Source organism: Chamaea fasciata, unplaced genomic scaffold (assembly GCF_029207755.1).
Source record: "Chamaea fasciata isolate MVZ Bird 193981 ecotype frontalis unplaced genomic scaffold, bChaFas1.0.hap1 SCAF_29, whole genome shotgun sequence".
NCBI classification, from domain to species: Eukaryota; Metazoa; Chordata; class Aves; order Passeriformes; family Sylviidae; genus Chamaea; species Chamaea fasciata.
Genome location: NW_027094114.1, coordinates 4,846,901 through 4,870,373, shown reverse-complemented (window position 1 = coordinate 4,870,373; position 23,473 = coordinate 4,846,901). Strand labels below are relative to the sequence as shown.

Sequence of the window (23,473 nt, the reverse complement as noted above, 5' to 3'; positions counted from 1 at the left end):
TTTCCATCCTCCGTCTTGGGCACCATGTTCCACTGTTAAAACACCACAGGATCAGGAAGGGCAGAGCCATGGGGGAGGGAAATGCACAGGGACTCCCCCTGGGAGGGACCTCGGGAGGTTTCCAGGCCAGGCCAAAGCACAGTCAGTGGAGAAAGGGACACAGGGAGGGGCTGTCTGTGTGCTCTGCCATGGCAGGATGATATGCAGAGCTGCACAGACACCCAGACCATGTGGATCCCTGCAGGAGCTGATCTCACTCAGTGGCTCCCAGGCCTCTGCTGCTCTCTGGTTGCTCTGGTTTGATGTTCCCTGGTGGTCACACCCAGCCCCACACACACCAGTGCTGTGTGCACACACACCAGTCTCAACAGTGCCTGGGCCCCAAAGGACACAGGACCTGATGGTTTGTGGTCCCCACACCAGTATCTGGCACTTGGACATCCCTCAGTACCACGAGCAGAGAGAGCTCCCTTGTCCCAGAGAGTTCTTGGCATCAGGGGGTTTAGGAAAATGGCACAGGCTGTGGGGATCAGCTGTAGGGCATGGCCAGGGATGGGCACTGACCATCACCTCTGAGCAAACCACCTTGATCCCCCATCCTTTCCTTCCTGGGGTCCTTTCTTAGATACTCCATGGGAAATCTCGCACATTGGCCAAATGCCCTTTGTGGATTTCCATCGTAAATCTCAGACCCCAACGCAGAACCTCCCATGCTCAGATGACATCATGCTGGAAAGCTCTGCCATTGACCCCCTTGGTGAGGCTTTCATGAGGAGGTGTCAGAACTTCCCTAAAATTAAATGTTTATCTTCTGTTTTTTTAAAATTGGAATGGCCCTAAAATATCATGTACTGCAGCCCCCTTGCTGTGAGAGGGCACAACTACCACTGCAACAGATGGTTAAAGCTCCAGATCTTGAACAGGTTTTGGGATGGGGCACTCACTTTTGTGGACAACCTGTTCCTGTCCTGTCAGCATAAACACAAAATATTTCATTCTTATATCAAGTCTGAATTTATGCTTGAAATTTTAAAGGCTTTTCCCTTTCCACTGCCAATATAGGCTTGTAAAAATATGCCAATTTTTCTGGGATTATGACCACGATGTTTTAATCTGAAAAGACCTTGAAAAGACACAAAAATCTCCCAAGATATGATCTGGAGGCCACAAGCACAAAGCCCGTGAGACTAAGGGCCCTGGGCTCAGTGGTGTGAGTAGCCTGAGAGGGCCTGAAGGGGTGTTTCAGAGATGGTGGAGCTCTTCTTCATTGTGTGAAACTGCCTGAGGATGAAATAATGCCAAACAGATTTCCTGGGCAGTTCCAAACTGGACACAAGGAAAGAGGAATTTCTGTCCCAGGGCAGGGCTGTGGTGAAAAACATCCCCCAGAAAGAGTCTGGAGCAGCCCAAGGCTCTGTGTGCCCAGGCAGAGGCAGGCAGGACGCACAGCTGTCAGCAAAGGAAGGGCCCAGCCAGGCGGGGCAGCCGGGGGATGACGACAGCCTGCAGGGACAGAGGCGCAGGGCACGGACACCGTAGGACAGCCTGGGCTGCACAGGGCACAGGGATGGGCAGCAGCTGCAAGGCCCTGACAGAGCCAACTCCTGCAGCACTTTGGCCATGGCTGCTGGGCCTGGGCCTGAGCCATGAGGAGGAGACAAGTGACCCTTGCAGGCCTGGGGCCTCATTGCCTCCTTGTCCCTGCTCAGCAGCCTGGCAGGGGCCGCCCCATGGTTCTGCCCTTGGCATTGCACATCCCCACATCCCAGTGGGCCAGGAAGAGCCATGAGCACTGAGGGAGGGACAGGATGTGCCTTGGCAGGGGCTGGGGCTCGGGCCTTGGCCCTTTCCATTTTTGGAACAAATGCAGGTTTGCTCAGCATCAAAGACACCTTTGCCTTGTTTGTCCCCACCTGTCATCAGTGCCTACAATATTCTGCTCTAACTGGAACCTGGGGACATTTTCTCAGTCATGTCTTTCAGTGGGACCCATTAAAACTTCAAGAAACTTTGGAGTTTCAATCTGATTAGGAGTTCTCAGAAAGTTTTTTAAACACTCTCTTAGGGACTGAGTCTGATGTAAACAACACCAAAGGCCCAAGAGGGTCATTAAAATCCTGGTACTGTGTCTGTGCTGCTGAGCTGGGCCGGGCTCCTGAAACAGAGGCACCTCCTGGCAACCAAGAAGAGCTTTAAAAGACATTTCTCCTCAGGAGCAGCTCCACTCCCAGCCCAATAGGGCTGAGGGCACTGCCTGCAGGTACCTGAGAGCAGTAAAGCGGACAGAGGCTTAAAGCAACTGGAAGGACAATTCTGAGATAATTCACGGAGAAATCTTCACAACTTTTAAAAATTATGAACTTCTTCATGGAGAAATCCTCACCACTTCAGACACAGTTAGTCTCTGGCTGCAGGGATCTCCTAAAGCTGACCCAGGACAGGACTGACAGCACTGTAAGGATGGCTCTGCTGCCCTTTCTGCTTTGGGGGAGGATGTGCCCCAGAGCGTAGCTGCCCTGGGCACCGTCAGAGGGACAGGGCAGGACGGCTCCTGCTGCCAGGGACGGCTGCAGGGGCTGAAGCTGGGGCTGCAGCCAGGGGTGCCCAGGGCTGTCGTGCAGAGCAGGTGCTGCAGCCCTGAGGGCTCTTGGCCAGGCCAGGGGATCTGTCACTGCCAGGGGCAGCTCTCAGCCAGCCTGGGAGCTCCCATGGATGCTGGAGGGGAGCTGTGGGTGCAGTGAGTGACTCCTGCCAGGGCAGGTCCTGCTGCTGTGGAGAGGGTGCTGTGTGTTCCAGGGCTGCTCAGAGCTCCCGCTCACGCACAGGTCATTTCTGAGGGCATGTTTATGAGCTCATTCAGGGAAGGAGTTTCCTGCTTGTGTTTCTGCTTTCCTCAGTGTGTGCTCCCATTTTTCCCTGACTCAGCTTGGCAGCAATGGAAACTCATCTGTGCAGGGTAGAGCAGGGGCTGAGGCTCTTAAAACATCACACTGAGCTTTCCTGGGAACACGTCACAGGGACAGAGCAGCTCCCCTCAGTCTGCCGTCAGCCTCAGACAATCCTCCTCCACCCTGTTCTCCCCAGGTGCAGCAGAATCTCTCATTCTGCTTCCTGCAATCTTCATCTCTTTGCCCTGGAAACTCCCGTGCCTTATCAGGAGATTCTTGGTCCAAGTTCTAACACCAGGACTGGCCCCTGCCCTCACTGTTCCCCTGCACTGACTGGGGGTCAGGGCTGACTCCCAGGTGTCCTGCAGGTCAAGGTCTGGCTCCTCACTGAACATTGGCCAGCAGCAATCAGGGCTCCAGCAACCAAGGTGAAGGAAGTTCTCCTAGACATAGACAAGGGGGAGGTGTTCAGTGACAGAGAATGTTCTCTGAGAAAGGACTTTGACTCTTCTGTGAGAAATCTCCCCTCAAATGTCACTGTCTTTCCTCCATCTGCAGGTTGGGATGTCCAGACACAGCAAATGTCCAACAGCAGCTCCATCAGCCACTTCCTCCTGCTGGCATTGGCAGACACGCAGCAGCTGCAGCTCCTGCACTTCTGCCTCTTCCTGGGCATCTCCCTGGCTGCCCTCCTGGGCAACGGCCTCGTCATCAGCGCCGTAGCCTGCGGCCACCACCTGCACAGCCCCATGTTCTTCTTCCTGCTCAACCTGGCCCTCACCGACCTGGGCTCCATCCTCACCACTGTCCCCAAAGCCATGCACAATTCTCTCTGGGACACCAGGACCATCTCCTATGAAGGATGTGCTGCTCAGCTCTTTCTTTTTCTATTTTTCATTTCAGCAGAGTATTCCCTCCTGACCATCATGTGCTATGACCGCTACGTGTCCATCTGCAAACCCCTGCACTACGGGACCCTCCTGGGCAGCAGAGCTTGTGCCCACATGGCAGCAGCTGCCTTGGCCAGTGCCTTTCTCTACTCACTGCTGAACACAGCCAATACATTTTCCCTGCCCCTGTGCCATGGCAATGCCGTGGGCCAGTTCTTCTGTGAAATCCCACAGATCCTCAAGCTTTCCTGCTCCAAATCCTACCTCAGGGAACTTGCGCTCGTTGTTCTAAGTGCTTCTCTATATTTTGGCTGTTTTGTGTTCATGGTTTTCACGTATGTGCAGATCTTCAGGGCTGTGCTGAGGATTGTCTCTGAGCAGGGACAGCACAAAGCCTTTTCCACCTGCCTCCCTCACCTGGCTGTGGTCTCTCTGTTTCTCAGCACTGGCACATTTGCCAATCTGAAGCCCCCCTCCATCTCCTCGCCATCCCTGGATCTGGCATTGTCAGTTCTGTACTCTGTGGTGTCTCCAGCCCTGAACCGCCTCATCTACAGCCTGAGGAACCAGGAACTCAAGGCTGAAGTGTGGACACTGATCACTAGACAATTTCAGAAACATTAAACCGCTTGCTTATTTCTGCAAATCACTTGTGATAGAAGTCATTTTTGATACCACTTGTTGGTGTGGTTGTCAAGGTTTTATTCTTTCTTTGAGTTTTCAGTGGTTTTAACAAAGCAAGGCCATTGTTTGTGCCCTGTCTTGTTTTGTTTGCCTCCATATTTTCTGTGGTCAAAAGACTGTGTCCATGAGGAGCTGTGCACTCAGTGGCTTTAAACGAACTGAAGGATCTCCCAGAAAAGTTTTCACTGGAGATCCCTTGTTTTGTTCCCTTCCTTTGCAGCTGCAGCAGCAATGTCTGTGTGCAGGGCTGGGGACAGATAAGTGCTGGCACAGCAGCTCTACCCCAGCTGGCCACACCATTCCTGATCCAGGCAAGGAGCCATTGGCCTTCTTGGCCACCTGGGCACGCTGCTGCCTCATGTCCAGCCTGCTGTCCAGCAGTCCCCTCAGGTCCGTTTCTGCCTGGCCACTGTCCAGCCACTCTGTCCCCAGCCTGTAGCACTGCAGGGGTTGTTGTGGCCAAAGTGCAGGACCCGGCCCTTGGTCTTGTTAAACCTCCCATTGTGGGATTTGGGACCTGGATCCATTCTGTCCAGGGCCCTGTGCAGAGCCCTCCTACCCACCAGCAGATCCACACTCACACCCAGCTTGGTGTCATCTGCAAATTTGCTGATGGTGGACTCAATCCCCTCATCCAGATCATCAATGCAAATATTGAAATCCACACTGGCTGGGTCTGATCCCTCGGCCATCCTTTGGGTGCCGTGTGATGGCACTCAAGGTGATCTGTTCCATAACCTTGCTGGGCACTGAGGTCAGGCTGACAGGCCTGGAGTTCCCCAGATCCTCCTTCCAGCCCTTCTTGTGGATGGGCTCACATTGGCACCTCCAGTCCTCTGGGACCTCCCTGGGGAGCCAGCACTGATGAGAAATGATGGAGAGCAGCTTGGGGAGCTCATCCACCAGCTCCCTCATCCCCCTAGGATGGATCCCATCTGGTCCCAGAGACACCTGTGAGCATCTGAGTGGCTCAGCAGGTCAGCAGCTGCTTCCTCCTGGATTACAGGGGGGCTGTTCTGCTCCCTGTGCCCATCTACTAGCTCAGGAGAACACTTTTCCTGAAGACAATCTATCTTAATTGTTGGAAACTGAGGCAAAGAAGGGGTTAAATACCTCAGTCTTTTCCTTATCTTTAGTTGCTATATTCCCTCCACCATATCTAATAAAGAATGGATGTTGTCCTGACCTCTTCTTTTCTCCTTTTGCTATTAATGTATTTATAAGAACATTTTTATTATCTGTCACCGAAGTGGCCTGGTTAAGCTCAAATTGAGCTTTCACCTCTCTAATTTTTATTGTGCATGACCTAAAACATCTTTAAACATTTCCTGAGTTGCGTGCTCATCTGTCCAAAGGGGATGCGCTGTCTTTTTCTCCCATGAGTTCCTGCAAAGGCCCCATGCCCAGCCAGGCCAGTCATTTTCCTTTCTAGCTCATATTTTGGCACAGAGGGACACGCTGTTCCTGCTCCTTCCAGATTTCTTTCTTGAAGTGTGTCCATCCTTCTTGGAATCCTTTGTTTTTAAGGGCTGTTTCTCTTAAAAATATCAGTACCTGATTTGGCACTCCCCAAATCTGCATCCTGAATAGACTGAAGACTGCTCTCTGTCAGGCCAGTGTACATGTTTTTTTGATGCCCCTCCTTTTTTTCACACACTATTTAAAACTCAATAATTTCATGGTCACTTTGCCCCAAAATGCCTCTTACCATCATTTATCTCCCACCAGCCCTTTTCTATTTTTGAACAGCAAGAGACAGAGCTTTCCTTGGCAGTGGGAAGAGAAGGAAACCTCCCCAAAACTTGAAAGGTTCAGTGTGGAGGTGATCAAAAAGAAAAGTCCCTCTAGGGCAGAATTTTGGTGCAGGAGGTGTCCCAGCGTGAGGCCGGGCCATGGCCTGGCTCTGTGTGCCAGGAGCCGGCAGCGCTGGGTGCAGGGAGCCCAGGGAGGGCACAGAAATGCTGGGCTGAGAAATGCTGGGGGGACAGTGAGATGGGCATGTGCAGCCGGCCAGGGCACAGCAGCAGCACGCACAGGGGGCACAGCCTGCAGGACACATGGTCAAGGGCTGGGCAGGGCTAGCAGGGCCACAGGCACCCAGGCCTTTGTCCCCTGGGCTCTGCCAGCGCCTCTGGAGGCCCCACAGAAGGAACTTTCCTTTCAGGGGCTGCACTTTGCTCCTGCCCGGCCCCTCCCTGAGGAGGCTGGCAGGCCCTGCAGCTTTGTGCCATTTGTCCTTGCTGCCCCTCCCATCCCACTGCCCCACAACCAGCCCCGAGCCACCCGGGAGGGACAGGCCCTGCTGTGCCAGGCCTGGGCTCAGGGCTTGGCCTTTCTGCTCCCTCCAACCAGCCCAGGCCTTGCTCAGCATTGCAGTTCCCTGCTCACAGCCTGCGGCTCCCTGCAATCCTGGTTTCAAGGATCTGCTCTCAGCAGTCCCTGGGGAGCCTTTGGCATTCCCCGCCCTCAGTGGGGCCCAGGGAAGCTCCAAGGGACTTGGAGTTTTGCTTCTGCCTCCTTGAGCAGCTTCTTCAACCCTCTCTCCATGCCTAAGCGTCCTGGACTCAGCCCCAAATCCAGTGTGGGGCTCATGAAAATACAGAATACCTTCACGAGCTCTTTCTCTCTCTTCAGTTGTCTTCATGTCTCCAATGTAAGAAATAAAATACAAATTTCTAAACGCAGTTAAATATTTCGACTGTAAGGTGCCTTCTCTCAGTTAAAATACTGGTGACCTTGTTATCTTGTACCTATTGAAAGGTCTCTTTTGTTAAATGCCGTGTACCCCATACCTGCCTTCTTTCGTTAAAGGCTACTTATTGCAGTATCTAGTACCTTTTGAAAGATCTGCTTTGTTAAATACTGTTTACCCCATACCCATTGTTATTGTAATGCTTTCCCTGTTAAATGCTATTTACCTCAAAGTCTCTTCCTTTAGAACTGTATTCTTCCCCGTCAAGTACCTGTTTCTGCCCTGCCGGCTCCCGCCCTTCTAGTTCCCGCACGGCAACCGGTGACTCCATCCAGTATGTAAATGAAGAAGACTCCCACGGACCTCAGCGCCCAGAAGGAGCGGAAAAAAACCCTAAAAACAACGAGCCAACATGAAACCAAGGGCTAAGACAAACCACTCTGGGTCGGCAGAACCATAGAGAACCTGACAGCAAGCAGAGCCGGATTCTGCCTCGTCACCATAACTTGAACAGCACTCGACCAGACAGGCATCTCTAGACCACGAGATATGAGTGTTTTTCCTGGGGTTCTGCCCAAGGAATGAATTATTAAAAAAATATGAATATTGCCCTAATGCCGATATCCAACTATGACTGACAAAAGACTCTCTAACAGTTTAAAGTTAGAAAATGTATGTTTAATTACGACGCCAGGCAGTGTGCGGGATAGCTCCCAAACACACGCGCCTCACAGAAGATCACAGGGCCTTTTTATGTACAGAAGTATTGAATACCCAAAACACAAATGTATATTGATGACTTTAGTACATCCCATTCCCCGCTCCGTATGGTAATTAGCCAAAAGCTATTAAGCATGCGTGGTTTGTTCTCGTGTGGTAATTGGCTGAAAGCTATTAAGCATGCGTGGTTTGTTCTTTGAAATGGGTCGGTGGTCTTTTTTATGGGGCGGGGTCTCAAAATGATGAAGTAAGTGAGTCTTCTTCACTTTGACTTTTTAACCTTTTAGTGTTGTGTGACAACTGAATCCTGTTTTCCCAGGAGTATTTGATTTATGAATTCATTGTCCTTCTTGAAGCCTATTGATTAGTCAGAATACACAAACATAAGTTGACAGGCCTCATGATTTATCAGTTCCTTAAATCTGGCTTCTGCTTATCAAAAGGGAAGTCTATCTGTCTTACTTCAGCGATATCTGGTTAAACTAAAATCTTTAATTCTTCAAAATTAATGTTTCATTTTCCCACTTCTTCTTTAAAGTCAGTAAATTCTTTTACTCAATATATAGAGTCTTCTTCATCTATCCAAGTTGTACAACTAGTGTCCCTCAAGACTAATCCATATGCTTCTGATAGTGAAGTTAAGGCTGTTACTCTTCGTAGCATCCTCCAATTCCAAATAAGTATCACTACAGATAAAACTAAACTTATACTAACTAAAATAAGTAACACAATTATAGGGTGGATGTCCTGGGTTGAAGTATATTCTATCACCATCTTCAAGAACTGTTGAAACCAGGTGAGGCAGTGCTCCCTGCCTCCTCCACTCTGGCTTATCTTCTGTTAATGGGCCATCAGCACCTTTGCTACACAGCTCACAGATAACCCCCTCCTGGACTACCTCCTGTTAATGGGCCCATCAGGCCTTATCACATGACTCACCATCCCATTGTGGGATGCTCCGCCCAGAGGAAGAAACCAAGCATTCCAGCCTGGATATAAGCTGAGACTCTGAACACCAGGGGGGCGCTTACCCACTGGATTCCCAGAGGACCCGAGCTACCAGACTTTTCTACAGGATCACTGCTTCAGGAAGACCACCTCATCTGGACTGCTTCCATCACTACGCTCAGGTTGTATTCTGACTCTGTCAGTGGTCTTTTGTATTATTGCATTGATTTTATTTTACTTTCTTTCCTTTTTTTCTTTTTTTCCTATTAAATTGTATCTCTGACTTGGAGCCTCTCATTTGTTTTGCCTTGAAACTACTACATTTTTGGCGCCCAACGTGGGGCACAAGGCACTGAGAAAAGTCAGAATTACAATTTTGTATTGAAGAAGACACCTGTTCGCTATGATGCTCAACATGCTTACATGTGTCTTATATCTATCTCTCTATATTTTTCCACAACTGGGGTACTATCTGCCAGTCTTAATGCTCCTGCGTAGACCAGGGTATGGTACTAAAATTGCTTTAGTAGTCTATTATGTCCATTGCTTGATAAACTCTGAGGCACTGAACATTATTCAGAATATACACCCAGTTTTGTTTTCTTGTTCTGGTCTAGGATGCTACATCTGGGGCCTCAACAATCTCACCCAGCCCCTGTGGGGAGGGGTGAAGAATGATTTTTTCCAGCTTTTCAGGCATGACACAGCAGTTTTTGAAAATATGGAATACCCTCTGGATGCCAAGGACAGCATGATGTTGTTGTTAGTCCTGCTTTGTCTTCTCTGCACGGCCCGCACCATGCTTACACTACCTAGTGTGATACAGCGTGTTCTGGAGGAAGAGGGAAAAAGAAGCAGAGCAACGATATCAGTGTCTACACAGAGTGTCACAGAGGTGAAAGGAACCAAAGGCAAGGCAACAGTGTCCTCATCTACACAGACCGTCACAGAGGAGAAAGAAGCCAAAAGTGAGGCAACAGTGTCCACATCTACGCAGACTGTCACAGAGGAGAAAGGGACTAAGGGTGCCATCAGCATCTCCACACAAACCATCACCGAACCGGAACAGCCTAAACCAGTAGCAGTTGCCCCCGTTCAGAAGAAGAAATCAAGGACCAAATCAGTCCGCATAGTGACTGATGAGGGTGCAGCAGGACCTTCACAATCAGCAGAAGAGACAGAGCCAGAAATCATCACTCGCTCTCTATCTCTGGGTGAGCTGCGTGACCTGCGAAGGGAATTCACCCGCCAGACCAACGAGTCCATCCTGACCTGGCTGCTCCGCATCTGGGACGCTGCAGCCAATGACACCATTCTGGATGGAAGTGAGGCCAGGCAACTGGGATCGTTGTCCCGGGATGTGGTCATTGACCAGGGGATTGGGAAAAGCCAAGAACCTCTCAGCCTCTGGCAGCGACTGCTAACAAGTGTGAAGGATAGATACCTTTGTAAAGAAGACCTCCAAGTGCACCAAGGAAAATGGAACACAATAGAACAAGGTATCCGATGCCTGAGGGAATTGGCTGTGTTGGAAATCATTTTTTCAGAAGATGAGAGATTTCCTAAAAACCCAGATGGTGTCCAGTGCACATCACGGATGTGGTTGAGATTTGCACGGCTTGGACCCGAGATGTACTCACGTTACCTGGCAACACTGCAATGGAGGGAAGGTGAGGACAGGGTAGGTGTCTTGGCTAATAAACTAAGAATTTACGAGGACACTGTCACTGCCCCAGTTCGTACCCATGTCTCATCTGTGGAAACAAGACTGGCTGAGCAAGTCCGGAACTTGATTGAAGAAGGCCATCAGAAACTGAAAAAAGAACTTAAGGAAGAAATTTACCATATCCAGCCAGAGCCAATGAGAGTCTCTGCCATTAGGAGCAGGCGCTCCCCAGCCAGGGAGAGAGGATACACACCCCGAGGTAACCTCTGGTCTTTTCTTCGGGAGCATGGAGAAGACATGAGGAAGTGGGATGGAAAACCCACCTCCTCCTTAGCAGCCCGGGTACGTGAACTGAAAAGAGAAACACCTACCACAAAGAGCCCATCTAGAATCAATGTTGCTCCGGTCTCTCGTGCACAGAACTCCAGACGGTACAGGAATGACGATATGACTGATCCTCTTGAAGGAACCTCAGAAACATATTTACAAGAAGAGAGCAATGTATGCCATGACCAGGAATAGGGGGGCCCTGCCTCTAGCCAGGTAGAGGAAAGGGACAATCGGATCTACTGGACTGTGTGGATCCGATGGCCTGGAACATCTGACCCACAAAGATATACGGCTCTGGTTGATACCGGTGCTCAGTGTACTCTGATGCCATCAAGGTACGTGGGAGCAGAACCCATTTCCATTTCTGGGGTGACAGGAGGATCCCAGGAGCTGACTGTACTGGAAGCTGAAGTAAGTCTAACTGGGAAAGAATGGCAGAAACACCCCATTGTGACTGGTCCAGAGGCCCCATGCATTTTGGGCATAGACTATCTCAGAAATGGGTATTTCAAAGACCCAAGAGGATACCGCTGGGTTTTTGGCATAGCTGCTCTAGAGACAGAAGGCATCAGACAACTGAGTACCTTGCCTGGACTCTCAGACGACCCCTCTGCTGTGGGACTACTGAAAGTTGAAGAACAACAGGTGCCGATCGCCCGAGCAACAGTGCACCGTCGGCAATATCGCACCGACAGAGACTCTGTGGTCCCCATCCATAAGATGATTCGTGAGCTGGAGAGCCAAGGGGTGGTAAGCAAGGCTCGTTCACCCTTTAATAGCCCTATATGGCCCGTGCGTAAGTCCAGTGGAGAATGGAGACTGACAGTGGATTACCGTGGCCTGAATGAAGTCACACCACCACTGAGCGCTGCCGTACCAGACATGTTGGAGCTTCAGTATGAGCTGGAATCCAAGGCAGCAAAATGGTATGCGACCATTGATATTGCAAATGCCTTTTTCGCCATTCCTCTGGCAGCAGAATGCAGGCCTCAGTTTGCCTTCACCTGGAGGGGCGTGCAGTACACCTGGAACCGACTGCCCCAGGGGTGGAAGCACAGTCCCACCATTTGCCATGGACTGATCCAGGCTGCACTGGAAAAGGGTGAGGCTCCAGAACACCTGCAATACATTGACGACATTATCGTGTGGGGAAACACCGCAACAGAAGTCTTTGAGAAGGGAGAGAAGATCATTCAGATTCTCCTGAAGGCCGGCTTTGCCATCAAGAGGAGCAAAGTCAAGGGACCTGCTCGAGAGATCCAGTTCCTGGGAGTGAAGTGGCAAGATGGACGGCGTCAGATTCCCACTGAAGTCATCAATAAGATCACTGCAATGTCTCCACCGACCAACAAGAAGGAAACACAAGCTTTCCTAGGTGCCATAGGTTTCTGGAGGATGCACATTCCCGAGTATAGCCAAATTGTGAGCCCTCTCTACCTGGTCACCCGCAAGAACGATTTCCACTGGGGCCCAGAACAGCAGCAAGCTTTCGCCCAGATCAAGCAGGAAATCGCTCATGCGGTAGCCCTTGGCCCAGTCAGGACGGGATCAGAGGTGAAGAATGTGCTTTACTCTGCAGCCGGGAGCCATGGTCTGTCATGGAGCCTTTGGCAGAAGGTGCCGGGTGAGACTCGGGGACGACCACTGGGATTCTGGAGCCGAAGCTACAGAGGATCCGAAGCCAACTACACTCCCACAGAGAAGGAAATCTTAGCCGCCTATGAAGGAGTCCAAGCTGCCTCAGAGGTGATTGGTACTGAAGCACAGCTGCTTCTGGCACCTCGACTACCGGTGCTGGGGTGGATGTTCAAGGGAAAGGTTCCTACCACACATCACGCCACCGACACCACGTGGAGCAAATGGATCGCCCTGATCACGCAGCGCGCCCGTATTGGAAACCTGAATCGCCCTGGGATTCTGGAAATTATAACAAACTGGCCTGAAGGTGAGACCTTTGGATTATCCTCTGAAGAAGAGGAGGAGCAAGTGACACGGGCCGAGGAAGCCCCACCATATAACGAGCTACCAGAGAGTGAGAGACGATATGCCCTTTTCACCGACGGTTCCTGCCGAATTGTAGGTGCTAACCGGAAATGGAAAGCTGCTGTATGGAGCCCCACACGACGAGTTGCACAGGCTACCGAGGGAGAAGGTGGATCGAGTCAGGTCGCAGAGCTTAAAGCTGTCCAGCTGGCTTTGGATATTGCTGAACGAGAGAAGTGGCCGAGGCTCTATCTCTACACTGACTCATGGATGGTAGCTAATGCTCTGTGGGGATGGCTGGACCGCTGGAGAAAGGCCAACTGGCAGCGCAGAGGGAAACCCATCTGGGCTGCTGAGATTTGGCAGGACATCGCCACCCGAGTAGAAAGGCTGACCGTGAAGGTTCGACACGTGGATGCGCATGTACCCAAGAGTCGGGCTAATGAAGAACATCATAACAACGAGCAGGTGGATCGAGCTGCCAAGGTGAAAGTATCTCAGGTTGATCTAGACTGGCAGCACAAAGGAGAATTGTTCCTAGCTCGTTGGGCTCATGATGCCTCTGGTCATCAAGGGAGAGATGCAACATATCGATGGGCTCGTGACCGAGGGGTGGACATTACTATGGACAGCATCTCCCAGGCTATCCATGACTGCGAGACCTGTGCTGCGATCAAACAGGCCAAGCGAGTGAAGCCTCTGTGGTATGGCGGACGATGGTCAAAGTATAGGTATGGGGAAGCCTGGCAAATTGACTACATCACCCTTCCCCAAACCCGCCAAGGCAAGCGCTACGTGCTCACCATGGTGGAAGCAACCACTGGATGGCTGGAGACCTACCCTGTGCCTCATGCTACTGCCCGGAACACCATCGTGGGCCTGGAAAAGCAGGTCCTGTGGAGACATGGCACCCCTGAGAGAATTGAGTCAGACAACGGGACTCATTTCAAGAATGGCCTCATAAGCACTTGGGCCAGAGAACACGGAATCGAATGGATATACCATATCCCATACCATGCACCAGCTGCCGGGAAGGTGGAACGCTGCAATGGACTGCTTAAAACTACCCTTAAAGCACTTGGTGGAGGGACCTTCAAAAATTGGGAACAGAACTTAGCGAAGGCCACCTGGATGGTCAATACCCGAGGGTCCATCAATCGAGCTGGTCCTGCCCAGTCTGAATCCTTGCATACAGTGGATGGAGATAGGGTCCCTGTGGTACACATGAGAGGTATGTTAGGAAAGACTGTTTGGATTAATCCCACCTCGGGCAAGGGCAAACCCATCCGTGGGGTTGTCTTTGCACAAGGACCTGGTTACACTTGGTGGGTGATGCAAAAGGATGGGGACACCCACTGTGTACCACAAGGAGACCTTATTTTAAGTGAGAACTGTGTGTAGGATTTCATTATATATATATATGTGTGTGTGTGTAGTTTAAGGAAGGTATTGATTTGGGATGATGTAGATGGTAATAGAATAAGGGGTGGATAATGTCCTGGGTTGAAGTATATTCTATCACCATCTTCAAGAACTGTTGAAACCAGGTGAGGCAGTGCTCCCTGCCTCCTCCACTCTGGCTTATCTTCTGTTAATGGGCCATCAGCACCTTTGCTACACAGCTCACAGATAACCCCCTCCTGGACTACCTCCTGTTAATGGGCCCATCAGGCCTTATCACATGACTCACCATCCCGTTGTGGGATGCTCCGCCCAGAGGAAGAAACCAAGCATTCCAGCCTGGATATAAGCTGAGACTCTGAACACCAGGGGGGCGCTTACCCACTGGATTCCCAGAGGACCCGAGCTACCAGACTTTTCTACAGGATCACTGCTTCAGGAAGACCACCTCATCTGGACTGCTTCCATCACTACGCTCAGGTTGTATTCTGACTCTGTCAGTGGTCTTTTGTATTATTGCATTGATTTTATTTTACTTTCTTTCCTTTTTTTTCTTTTTTTCCTATTAAATTGTATCTCTGACTTGGAGCCTCTCATTTGTTTTGCCTTGAAACTACTACAGTGGACTAAGGTATTTAGTATACTGGTTGCTGTTGGAGACCACCCAAAAAGCTCATCCCACCAATGATGAGACACATGTTCCTCAAGCCTTTTAAAAACTCCTTTGATGGTCTCTGTGTCACGGTGTATTGTAATTAACATCTTTTTCCCCTCTTCCTTAATTTTTTTTAAGATTTCTCTCAATTCAGGATGTCTCATCAATTGAGTGACTAGAGTCAGATTCATTCTTATGGGCACAGGCAGTATCTTCTCCACGGTGGTTAGGTTAGTCTTTATATATTGATGTGATACTACAGGTGCTCGATAGGAAAAATCACATCTCCTAACAAAATTACAAACACAAAAATTGAATTGCGTCTCTTTTACAATTTGGTTATCTACCCTTATGATGGGGCATGCTGTCCTTAGACAGACGCACTCCTGTCCTGTATACACCAATGAAGTTTTCTGTTTGCCTGGATGTGTTTCAAAGTGACAAATATTTTGGTCTGTATCTAAACAAGTGTCTTTGTCACTTTCTAATGTCTTTTCACATATATATCTTAGTTGTCTCCTTGCAGTACAGGGTTCTAGATTAACAGTTTGCTATTTTCCTTCAATTTCTGTGCCCACATCCTGTGTTCAATAGGGTACAATACAGCTCCCTCATGGTTTAACCCTAAGGGCACTATTGGGTGTATTAGGTCCACTGAGGACTCGTGTATGGTTAAAACAAAGGCTGTCACTATACTAGTCTCAGGGTTATAGGTGAAATTGACTAACACCTACCAAAACTGAAGCTCCTTCTCCATATCAGAGGCATTGTCCCAAACAATTTTGCAACTTTCGGCAGGAAATGTTCCCTCTCCACCTTCTCTGATAACTGCAGCAGCCACTGATTGCATCCACAGTTGTGCTTGAGTACATCCTAGAGCTAGTGAAATGTTTTCACTAGCTGGACTTAGCGCATTAATTATTGCCTCATGATCTCGCTCTTCTGTGTTTTCCCATTCTGGTAGTATTTGGATCAATTTCCAATGATTGTTACCCAGTGCAAGTAGAGAGGATTGCAAAGGTTGCTGTAGTTGAACTAAATCATTCCCTACTGAGGCTAATTTATTCATCAGTACTTCAGAATCTATGGTATTTAGTACTCCCAACCCTGTTCCTAGCAATCCGGTGAGATCCCTCTTACTTCTAAAATTAGAAGGCATACTCTTTTGGAGCCAAGTGGTCCAGTCCAAAAAGGAGTTCTTGAGAGATGGAGCACATTCTGGTTATTTACTTGTACTCCCATTTTTACTCATTTTAAAGACCACTTTGGGTTAATTATCAGCCCAATTTTGGTCTTATTGCACGCTCTTCTATTTTGAGTCTAAACTGAGGGCATTTACTCGAGTATTTGTCACAGCATTCAGGACTAATTCGGATGGGTCTCATGGGTGGGTGGTAAGCCTCATGGAACCCGTCCTGTACAAATGCATACTTACAACCCCACACATTTCTTCTTTCCCACAAGTTTGCATTCGTGACTTTTAGCATCTTATTTAAAGCCTTACGAGAGTAAGCATCGTAAGCTTTCCCTTGACACCTGTTTATCTCGGTCACATTGTACCTACGTGGTATTGCGTTGATTCTTGTTATAGTTACAGTAATTACTGCAATAATTACAATTTTCCACATAATGTCCATGATAACTATTAGTCTATCTATTCGTAGTTCCGAGTGAGCTTCAGCTTCAGTTCGTTGACGCCTGGTGTGATCTTCCAGATTCCTTCTGGGGCTTTCTTCACTCGGGAGTGATGGATCCAGGCTTTCTGTTCTTTGATCTTGATTGCAGTGAAGGTAGTAAGAAGCACCTGGAATGGTCCTTCTCACTGTGATTCCAAGGTCTTTTCTGCAAAAGACTTAACATATACATACTGGCCCATCTAATTCTCTGTTTTGAGCTCTGACCACATATTTCTCAATTTCTCTAAGTTTTCTATTCAGGGCCTCCATATACCTATGTAGGGTCTCTTCCCCTACTTGCATAGGTGTTGTTCCTTCTTGAACTGCATATGGCCTTCCATACAGTATTTCAAGAGGGCTTAGTTTCTCTTTTGCCCTTGGTTTTGTCCGAATTTGCAATAATGCCAATGGGAAAGCCTGGGGCCAGGGCAAATTTACTTCTTGCCCCAATCTCACAGTTTGTTGTTTAATCAAGTGGTTCATTTTTTCCACTTGACCGCTAGATTGAGGGTGGTATGGGGTATGCAATTCCCAATCTATTCCCAGGTGATTACTTATTTGCTGCACAATTTTTGAAATAAAGTGTGGCCCTCTATCTGAGGATATGGTGGCTGGAACTCCAAACCTCGGTATTATTTCTTGTAACAGTGCTTTGGTTACCTTTCAGATCTTAGCTGTTCTGGCAGGAAAGGCTTCTGGCCATCCTGAAAAGGTATCGGTTAACACCAATAAGTAACGATATCCTCCCTTCCTGGGCAGCTCTCTAAATCAATATGCCATTGTTGCCCAGGTCCACAGCCCTTCCCAATTTGTCCCACTTTAGGCTTTGGAGTATTTTTGGGATTAGTTTGGAGGCAAAGGCTACACTGACGAATTACTTGTATCACTGTGCACTGCAATTTCCTGGACACGATCCTTTCTTTTAAATAGTTATACAGGGCATCTATTCCCCAGTGTGTTTTCTCATGCTCCCTCTGTACTAATGCCCACAACAAATAGGAGGGTACTACAAGTTTCCCTTCTTCTGTTACAGCCCATCCCTCCTGGTTATAACTTGCCTTTTCTGCCTTAATGAGTTTCTTATCCTTTTTATTGTATATTGGCTTACCCTCAATAGAAATTTTTCCATCTGGAATTAATGCTGCTTCAATTGTCTCATCAGGTATCTCACCTTTTGCTGCTTCTTTTGCCTCTCTATCTGCCAACATATTCCCTTCTTCCAATTCTGAGCTCACCTTCTGGTGTGCTTTGATATGCATGATGGCTACCTTCTCAGGTAATTGTACTGCCTCCAACAGTCTCAATATTTCTTGTGCATGTTTAATATCCTTCCCTTGTGAGTTTAACAGTCCTCTCTCTCTCCAAATGGCTCCGTGGGCATGCACGACTCCAAATGCATACCTTGAGTCTGTGAAGATATTAATTCTTTTTCCTTCTGCCAGCTCTAGGGCTCGAATTAAGGCTATTATCTCAGCCTTCTGTGCAGAGGTGTTCGTTGGTAATGGTTTGGACTCTATTACCTCTCTGTTTGTGGTAACTGCATACCCAGCATGCCTCTTCCCACTGATGACATAGCTGCTCCCATCAGTAAACCAGGTTTCGGCATTTTCAAGCAGGCTATCTTTCAGATCCGGGCGACTGGAGTGGGTGGCTTCAATGCTCTCCAGGCAATCATGGATCACTGGTTCTCCCATACTTCCGCTGAGGAAGGAAGCTGGGTTCACAATGTTAGTTACCACAATCTCAACATCATCCTGTTCCACCAGTATAGCTTGGTACTTCAGGAATCTCTGTGGGGAGAGCCAATGCCCCCCTTTTGCTTCCAGGACTGTAGACACTGTGTGAGACACTAGCACTGTCATCTTCTGGCCCAGGGTGAACTTGCGTGCCTCTTGGATGTTCACTGCCACTGCTGCAATGGCTCTGAGGCACCCTGGCCACCCCTTAGCTGCCATATCTAGCTGCTTAGAGAGGTAGGCAACTACCCTTTGATACGGGCCCAGGTTTTGTGCTAGTATCCCTAAAGCGATCCCTTGCTTCTCGTGAGAAAACAAAAAGAATGGCCTACTTACATCTGGAAGTCCCAAGGCTGGTGCTGACATGAGGGCCTTCTTTAGCTGGTCGAAGGCTCGAGCTGCTTCTTTGTTCCACTGAAGATCTCTGCTTCCTTCTGTGATCAAGGCATTTAGAGGTTTAACAAGTAATCCATAATTATAAACCCACAGTCTGCACCATCCTGTGATGCCTGAGAAGGTTCTCAGTTCTTTCACTGTCTCAGGCTTTGGGGTCTGGCATATTGCCTCTTTGCGATCTTGCCCTAAGGTTCTCTGTCCAGCACTCACTTCATAGCCCAGGTAAATTACTGTTTGCCTCACCGTTTGGGCTTTCTTCTGGGACACCCGATACCCCTGTAGGCCCAAAAAGTTTAGGAGGCTTACCGTCCAGTCCACACATGTTTCCTGGGTCTGGGTGGCTATTAGGAGGCTATCCACATACTGGAGCAACTGTCCTTCTCCTGGTGGAGGTTCCCAAGACTCCAAATCCTTTGCAAGCTGTTCCCCAAATATGGTGGGGGAGTTTTTGTACCTTTGAGGCAAACACACCATGTGAGCTGAGTTTTTCGTCCAGTTTTGGGGTTCTCCCACTCAAATGCAAAGATTTTCTGGCTGGCTTCATGGAGAGGGAGGCAAAAGACAGCATCTTTCAAATTTAAAACAGTAAACCAGGTTAGTTCAGGGATTAAATGAGTTAACAATATATAAGGGTTAGCAACTCCTGGATACAAGTCTTCAGTTATCTTATTAACAGCCTTTAAGTCTTGTACTAGCTTGTATGATCTGTTAGGCTTCTTCACTGGCAAGATAGGAGTGTTAAAATCAGACTGACACTCTTTTAGTAGTCCTATCTTCAAATGTTTTCAATAATTGGACTAATCCCTTCTCTGTCTTTCTTCTTTAGGGGGTATTGTTTAACTTTTACTGGCTGCCCTCTTTCCTTAAGTTTGACCTATACTGACAGTGCATTCTTCGCCCTGCTTGGTATGTCAGAAGCAAACACCCCAGGAAACACTTGATCTAATATTTTCCTGAAATTCTCTTCTTCATTGGCAACTTCAATTTCTTTGGTTATCATTATCAAGCTTAACAGCTCTACATATTGCTGATCTTTTACCTCCAAAATAATTTTCCCATTCTTAAATATTATTTTTGTCTCCAGCTGCTCTAGCAGATCTCTGCCCAAAAGTGCAGATGGAGCTTTAGGCATATAAAAAAAAAATCAATGAATTCCCCATTGTTTTCCAATTTATACTTCAATGGTTTGCAAAAAATAAGATCTCTCAGATTGGCCAGTCGCTCCTTTTACCACAACATAGTCATTGGTTACAGGTATTAGGGCCATATTCAGCACTGAAAATGTTGCCCCTGTGTCTATTAAGAATTCTCTCTTTTTTTTTTTTTAATGCTTTTTGATCTTATTCTAATTCTTAAGTTTCACTTGGTATTCTTCTGGTACAAAAATATGCTGGCCACACTCAACTTTAGGAATTTGTACTGGTTTCTTTAAGATCTCTGAAATCCCATTTTCCAGCAACTCAAACATTTTACCGCTGCGTAGGCTTATAGTTCCACTCTTAGGTACTAGCCACCTGTACCTTTATCGGACCCACAAGCCTTGACAGACTGCACCACGAAGCACAGTCCGCTGATTACAGTAGCAGCCCCTCCTTGGGCAGGGGAACTCTTCTGAACCAGCCTCCCAATTCTTGTGCCTCCTATTTCTGGGCATATATCAAAATCAACACAAGAGAGAAAAAACAAAGAAACAAAACTAAACAAAAACTAGTTTGTTAACCTTAAAAAGGAAAAAGTTAGCTGTACTTTCAGCTGTTGAGGAAAGAATTACAGTTAAAAAGCAAAAAAAGGAAAAATAAAAACAAGGCTCGAGACATAAAAAGCAAAAAAGAATTCTTTTCAAAATAAGGCTCGAAGCATTACCTGTTGTGAAAAGAACTTATGGTTAAGAAAAGGATAAACGTCTTTTTATTAAAGCAAACAGACAAAAAGCAGAAACAGACAAACGAAAACTTTTCCAATTAGTCAGGCACAGTTTTAGGCTCACAAAGGAAGCAGCCAAGGTGGCGGGGGGGGAGATCCCCCATGATTCTGAATACATTCTTAAAATCCCACAGACTTCGGCTGGGACACAGCACAGACCCTCCTGCAGGAAAGCGGGGGCGGGGCTGGATCCCACACTCCCCCTTCGCTCTTCTGCAGTCACAGCCGAGGACTACAGCACTTTGAAGATATTATCACACACTCTGGCAATTGCAAACTTCCATTCGACAAAAATCCCTCCTCGTTTTACAAAGAGCTGGGAAACATAGCCTTAGGCTGTGAGTTCAGCCTGTTGTCTGACTACCAAGGTGACACTAAGTACCCTTGATCACCGGCTATGTCAGGCATGGATGCGAAGAGACGGAAAAAAACCTCCTTGCCTGTTTTGTTCCCTTTTTTTTTTCTTCTTTTTCTTTTTCTTTTTTTTTCCTTTTTTTTTCCTCTTTTTTTTTCTCTCTACAAACAGTAAACAGCTTATTCACTCACGACGCTTTTCTACTGAACAACAAACTGATCGAAGTCACACTATCATTAAACGATCAAAGCTAGCACACAGCCTTCCCGTGAGACGCCACAGCCTTCCCAAGTCCCTCCGCCTTCTCAGACAGAGGTATCCCTCTGCCAATCAGCGGGGGTTTTAAAATCTCTTACGTGTTCCAAAAACACTTACAGAGATTAGTAGCACATTCCAAAATTACACAAACCGAAACGACTACTTCACAAGCTTTCACAAACCGCAACACAAACGGTACAAAATTGATCCACAATCACAAAACCTCGGGATCACCAAACAGACACAGGTCTGTCCGCAATACACACACACACACATCCAGTGCGCGGGACCACGACTCAAGACGGGACCCTTTGCATCTCAAAACTCAGATTATGCATTACCATGCATTATGCACTAGCCCCTCAGATTATGCATTACCAAGGTGCACCTTTAAACTACAAGCCGAAACCGGAGCTAGTACTGCTTTAAAACCAACAAGACCCAAGACCGGCGGCTCTGCTGCCGCCGTTGCTGCCCCTCCACTCGGGATGCAGCCACCAACTACCAGGTTCTTTACCTGGAAACAAAACAACCATCTACAATACTCCGCGGAGTTTTTCCAAAACTCATTCAGGCCTCTGTTTTGCATAAGACGTCTCTTATGACTTACAAGCTGCCTCTATTCAAAGGTACCTGTCTTCAGTATTTGTTCTTTATTTTATTTTTTTTAAACATACCTTTTTGTCCGTAGTTCCAGCAGGCTCTGGTCTGTCTCCGGGGGTGTCAGGGGGGTCGCAGGAGCCTTCTACCCAGAAAATCCTGGGGGGCGCCCAAAAGGGTCCTAGACGCCGATGGCCCCCTCGGCGAGAGAGAGCATCTCCTGGCTTGCTCGCCAAAATGAATTATTAAAAAAATATGAATATCACCCTAATGCCGATATCCAAAAGACTCTCTAACAGTTTAAAGTTAGAAAGTGTATGTTTAATTACGACGCCAGGCAGTGTGCGGGATAGCTCCGAAACACATGCGCACCCACAGAAGATCACAGGGTCTTTTTATGTACAGAAGTATTGAATACCCAAAACACAAATGTATATTGATGACTTTAGTACATCCCATTCCCCGCTTCGTATGGTAATTAGCCAAAAGCTATTAAGCAAGCGTGCTTTGTTCTTTGAAATGGGTCAGTGGTCTTTTTTATGGGGCAGGGTCTCAAAATGATGAAGTAAGTGAGTCTTCTTCACTTTGACTTTTTAACCTTTTAGTGTTGTGTGACAACTGAATCCTGTTTTCCCAGGAGTATTTGATTTATGAATTCATTGTCCTTCTTGAAGCCTATTGATTAGTCAGAATACACAAACATAAGTTGACAGGCCTCATGATTTATCAGTTCCTTAAATCTGGCTTCTGCTTATCAAAAGGGAAGTCTATCTGTCTTACTTCAGCAATATCTGGTTAAACTAAAATCTTTAATTCTTAAAAATTAAAGTTTCAGTGGCCGCAGGCTACGGCGCTGATGACGAGGCCGTGTCCCAGGTGGGCAGCCAGGGAGATGCCTAGGAAGAGGCAGAACTGCAGGAGCTGCAGCTGCCGCGTGTCTGCCAATGCCAGCAGGAGGAAGTGGCTGATGGAGCTGCTGTGGGACATTTCTTCACTCTGGGCATGGTGGACTGTTGAAAGAAGACATTGAGAAGCTGTGACAGATTTCCTTGATTCAATCCTATTTTATTAGGAATTCCCTCAAAAGTATTTCTGTTGTTTTGCAGAAAATTCAGTAAAGTTTTATTTTTGAGTTCATTTTTGTGCTGCTTAGTTACTGCCACATCTTCAGCATTGCTCTCAGCCTGAACACTGGGGAGCCCAGAGGGAAAACAGAGCCTGTGCCCCAGTGCAATCAGACCAGCTGGTCCTGCACAGGTACCCTTTGCTCATTACACCTCCCTCTACTTCAGGGTGATTGGACTTAAACCTTTCTTGAAAACTAAAGTGGACTATCTGTAAGCTGCAATTTCAAAATTAATTTCCCTACACTTTTCTCTCCCTTTTTTTTCTGTGTTGTTGTATAGGAAGGGATATCCAGGGCTTGTCTTGCTCTCTACTACCTGGAGTTGTGCCTACTGGGAGCTGTTTCTCTCTATCCAAGCCTTGTCCCTGCCAGTGCTCCCAGAGCCCAGCCCAGCCCTGGGGGCTGAGCTCGGCCCTGCACACCCCTCCCAGCCCAGGCCACTGCCCAGGGGCATCTCCCTGGCAGCAGAGCCTTAAGGGCAGCTCAGACCAACAGAGATGCTGCAAGCCAAGGTGCTGCTGCTGCTGTCTGTAGGTAGAGGAGGGT

General features: G+C 48.0%; 1 protein-coding gene across 1 annotated transcript; it reads left to right on the top strand.

Annotated features, from left to right (window-relative positions):
- The first annotated feature begins 3,469 nt into the window (after positions 1–3,469).
- Positions 3,470–4,402, top strand: LOC136302532 (olfactory receptor 14C36-like). Its single transcript, XM_066206007.1, has one exon. It carries the CDS (start codon positions 3,470–3,472, stop codon positions 4,400–4,402), a length of 933 nt encoding a protein of 310 aa, XP_066062104.1.
- The last annotated feature ends 19,071 nt before the right edge of the window (positions 4,403–23,473 follow it).

What these genes read in the sequence shown, in the direction of transcription:
- LOC136302532 (XM_066206007.1), top strand. Translation starts at nt 3,470, where the DNA reads ATGTCCAACAGCAGCTCCATCAGCCACTTCCTCCTGCTGGCATTGGCA.